The sequence below is a fragment of the Suncus etruscus genome, chromosome 14, assembly GCF_024139225.1.
Source record: "Suncus etruscus isolate mSunEtr1 chromosome 14, mSunEtr1.pri.cur, whole genome shotgun sequence".
NCBI classification, from domain to species: Eukaryota; Metazoa; Chordata; class Mammalia; order Eulipotyphla; family Soricidae; genus Suncus; species Suncus etruscus.
In genome coordinates, this window is record NC_064861.1 from 74656934 (window position 1) to 74660934 (window position 4001).

A 4001-nucleotide genomic window follows, 5' to 3' on the forward strand; every position below is an offset into this window, starting at 1 on the left:
AGGTCCTGGATCGGCCGCTTGCAAAGCAAACACCGCTGTGCTATTTCTCCAGCCTCTCCGGCCGCAGGACAGACTCTTAAGGTCACAGCCTCTTAAGGGAGGGGCGTGGCCTCCCCTGCTGGGCGTGACCTCGCCCTGACCAGAAGCCTCCCGGCTCCGAGGCTCTTCCGACGCGTGGCTCAAACTACAACTCCCACAATGCCGCGCGATCCCGCGGCCGGGCTCTATCTCGCGAGAGGAGGCGGCTGGGTGTCTGCGCGGACAAACGGAAGTGTCGGTCGGGCTGAGACTTGGCCGCCAAGCTGGGAACCGGGGACATGGCCGAGACGGACCCCAAGACCGTGCAGGACCTCAGCTCGGTGGTAAGAACGGGCCTCCGGACGGAGGGGGTTGCCGGTTCCAGCGCTCTCGCTGCTTTGAGGCCCACCCCAAACCCCCCGATCGTCCGCGCCCGGGGCCTGATTCTCCATCCCGGCCTCCAGAGCCAAACTCAGGCACATCGGGGGCGGTCGGGGCGCTTCACCCCCGGAGAGCCCCACCCTGGCCCTGAAACCTCGGAATCCCCAATTCCTGGAGCGAAACCGGGCCCGGTTCCAGCTCCAGCTCGGGGCGTGTTTTGTTGTGTCGTTTCCAGGTGCAGACGCTCCTGCAACAGATGCAGGATAAATTTCAGATCATGTCGGACCAGATCATCGGGAGAAATATCCTGGACGCCTGTCAGGGCCTTCTAGGCTAGAGGCGGGGGGGGGTTGGTTTCCAGCTGTCTGCAAGCTGTTTTTCTGCCAGCACCCTCCTTTTTTGTTGTATTTGGGGCGGCCACACCCAGCAGTGCTCAGGACCCTATGGGTTGCCCGAGATGGAGCCTGTGCATCCTATGCAAAGCAAACTCCTTACCCATTGTGCTATCATTGCCCTTCCGCCCCCCCCCCCTTTTTAATTTTTAGGGGGCCACACCCAGCAGTGCTCAGGGGTTCCTCCTGGCTCTGCACTTAGAAAGTATTCCTGGCTGGCTTGGGGAAAACCATTATGGGATGCGAGGAATGGAATTGAAGTCAGCTTTGTGCAAGGCAAACACCCACCCCGCCACTGTGGGAATATACCTCCCACCCTCTTTTTCAACAAAGCCCATGAATTTCTTGTCTTAGAAAATGGGTGGAGCTGGGGACAGTCGTGGTTAATGGGATGGGTCCCTTTTTTGGGTGTCATTCTTATTTGACTCGGTGTTGGGGGATACAGAGGGAGAAGGAGTATTTGCTGCCCACCACACACCCCCAGACTCCTGCAGTGCCCAACTCCAGGTGACGGCCTTACCTGCAGGACACAGGGTCTCCAGTACCCAGAACACCCCGTGTGGAAGGCCTCTGCCCACTAGGGTGGGGAAAGGGCATTGTTGGTGTGTGACCTTTGGAGAGAGGGCCTGGGGTGGGTGGTGTCATCCCCTGGCCTGTATGGTCCTTGACATGCCCACTTGACGACATGAGCAGCCGCATCGATGACCTAGAGAAGAACATCGCAGACCTCATGACCCAGGCTGGAGTGGAAGAGCTGGAAGGTGACAACAAGCTTCCGGCCACGCAGAAGAGCTGAAGGTGAGGGTGGGCTTTGGGCTTGGGCCCCCCGCGCCAGCTGCCCATGTCCAAATCCTGCAGGGAGAACGTGCATGTGCTTCTTAGTCCAGAAGCAGGTCCCCGGGAGCTTATCTCCAGCCACCTTGTCTATACCCAGTTGGCACAGGCTGAGAGTGATCCCTGAACAGAGACAGGGAGTGACCCTAAAATACTCAGAGACCCCCTGTCTGGGACCTGGAGGCCTTCACTGACACCCTAGATGCCTTCCTTTGGTTGGGTCTGTCTCCTTTGCCCTCTCAGGTGTCAGAGGTCAGACGAGGGTCAGAATACGCCAAGCCAATGGGGCCCACAGTGCTGCCATGGCAGGCAGGCACAGGTGGCCTTGCCCAAGCGTGAAAAGTAGAACTATTTTTTCTGCCTTGTCTTTCCCTGGTTGGGGAGGGGGATAAAAATTTAAGTTTGCTAAGGTTTTTTGAGGTAGCTCGGGTGACCTAGCACAAGACAGGGAGAGAGCAGCAAACCTTATTGGGTGAACGAGCTCTGTCTAACAGGGCCTTGAAGCACAAGCTGCTCTGAAGGCAGGATTGGAGATCTGGGCTGACAGGCCTGAGTGTGCTGCTGTCTTAACTGAAGCACAGCTGCCTCTCAGGTTCCTAGAGAGCTTGAAGTGTCCACCCTGTCTCAGGAGCTCTAGGCCTCATGGGCCTGTCCATATATGGTGAATGCCAACACCATTTTTTGTGACTTGGACTAATCCAAAGGATTGGGAAAAGAAAATGGATTCAGACTTTTCAATAAAGCTCTCCAAGTAACATTCTTTTGTTTTCGCTAGCATGTTGTACACAGAAACCAAGTTTAATCTGATAGGAGAATCTGAAAGGATTTTTTTTTTAAATAATTCTATCGACCGTTTTTTTTTTAATTGGTCATCTTCAAATATCGAACACATTGTTGGTGTTTTCTTTTCATACAGGTTGCTAAGTGACATGGAATGCAGAGCACCGTTTTTACCAGCCAAGGGAACACCAACTGGCTTTTGCCACTAACTGCTGTCAGCTAGCAGGTTTTCTATTTTGAGGTGATTGTCTTTTCACATGCTGTATAGTTAGTTTCTAGAATGAATTGTGTCCCCACTACCAACCCCCTCCATGCCCTATGGTAACTTCACATCTTGGGCCTTAGTGAGTTGTGCTATTAAATATTAAACACTACAACTTTGGTGGTTCTTGCATACAATTGTTAAAATTTTGAGTGTACTTTTTGTCAGGTCCTTTTTTCCTACCATTTGTAGTAGTTGCTGTTGGATAAAAGTCACGGTGTGATTTTTCTTTTTAATTAGACACATAGTGGATCCTTTGGTGATAACCAGATATGATACTTAGTGTGAAGTAAGGCCTGTATAGCACTTTGTGTTTTTTCTTGAATCCTCAGCACAGACTGGGACTATTGACATCTCACCAGGTAGTATTGGTGATGATTTTCAAGTGGCTAAGACACAGAACAGTCAATGTAGAATTCTCTGCTGTTAACTCTGTTGCCAAATGTCAAAATTGAACTGTGAGTTTTCTCTCAGTCCCTGAGGTTGGGTGCTCCCATAGGAATAACCACTGCCGTCTAGTGTTTGCAAATATTTTTAATACAGAACATGACAGGATTGCCTGAAAAAAACGGGGCAGTAAGTAGTTAGTGTTGCATGTGACTGGCCAACTTCTGTCCTCAAGACACTGTTTAACCTACAATAGTTAGCAGAGGAAAATGGCAGGATCAAGAACTGAATCCCTCTATCTCAGACCTACTGGTAAGGAAGAGAAGCCAAGAAAAAGGGAAATGCACACCATGAGCAGGAAGTCTGGGCACACCCCTCGACTAGGAAATGTCAATGCAACTTTCTTTAGTTCTGGATCACAACCGTCCTTTCTGCGGAAAAACCACCAAGTCAGTCTGTCTAAAAAAGAACTAATATTTAACAAGACACTAAAAAAGTATGCAAGAGTGTGAGACTAATTTTCCTTATGTACAAAGAAGATGAACCCCTATATTCTTTCTTTTTAATCTTGAAAAGATTTGTTTGCATCAATGAAATCACATGTGTCCCTTCCCTCTCTTACAAAATTTATTATGTGTGTTGAACCATCCTTGCATTCTGGAAGTGCACCTGGTTACCGATGAAAAAAAGAAAATGATGGATAAATAACTTGTGGTAAACCTCAAGTTTTCTAAGAATCAGCATTCTAATCTGTTCTGGCCAGAAGCTTCCAGAATAATGGTTGTATTATAAGTCATAGACGCAGGGGTACTCACTCTAGACATGTATGAAATGAAGCTTTCAGCCAAGAGACTGGTATTGGCCACAACAAAGAGATCCCTGAGGGTGAGAAATTAAGGGGTCCCACTCCAAAGTGGGGGACCCCCAGTGAACACTATATGATTTTT

At 49.8% G+C, this 4001-nt stretch overlaps 1 protein-coding gene across 1 annotated transcript; it reads left to right on the top strand.

Moving 5' to 3' along the window:
• The first annotated feature begins 241 nt into the window (after positions 1-241).
• On the top strand, positions 242-2804 carry HSBP1 (heat shock factor binding protein 1). The gene is made up of 4 exons (XM_049786244.1): positions 242-362; positions 635-706; positions 1474-1589; positions 2542-2804. Exons 1-3 carry the CDS (start codon positions 318-320, stop codon positions 1585-1587), a joined length of 231 nt encoding a protein of 76 aa, XP_049642201.1. The 5' UTR covers positions 242-317; the 3' UTR covers positions 1588-1589; positions 2542-2804.
• Positions 2805-4001: the final 1197 nt, after the last annotated feature.

What these genes read in the sequence shown, in the direction of transcription:
- HSBP1 (XM_049786244.1), top strand. Translation starts at nt 318, where the DNA reads ATGGCCGAGACGGACCCCAAGACCGTGCAGGACCTCAGCTCGGTG. An exon ending in TGCAGGACCTCAGCTCGGTG is followed by an intron (nt 363 to 634) that starts GTAAGAACGGGC and finishes TGTCGTTTCCAG; the next exon opens with GTGCAGACGCTCCTGCAACA. An exon ending in AGATCATCGGGAGAAATATC is followed by an intron (nt 707 to 1,473) that starts CTGGACGCCTGT and finishes TGCCCACTTGAC; the next exon opens with GACATGAGCAGCCGCATCGA.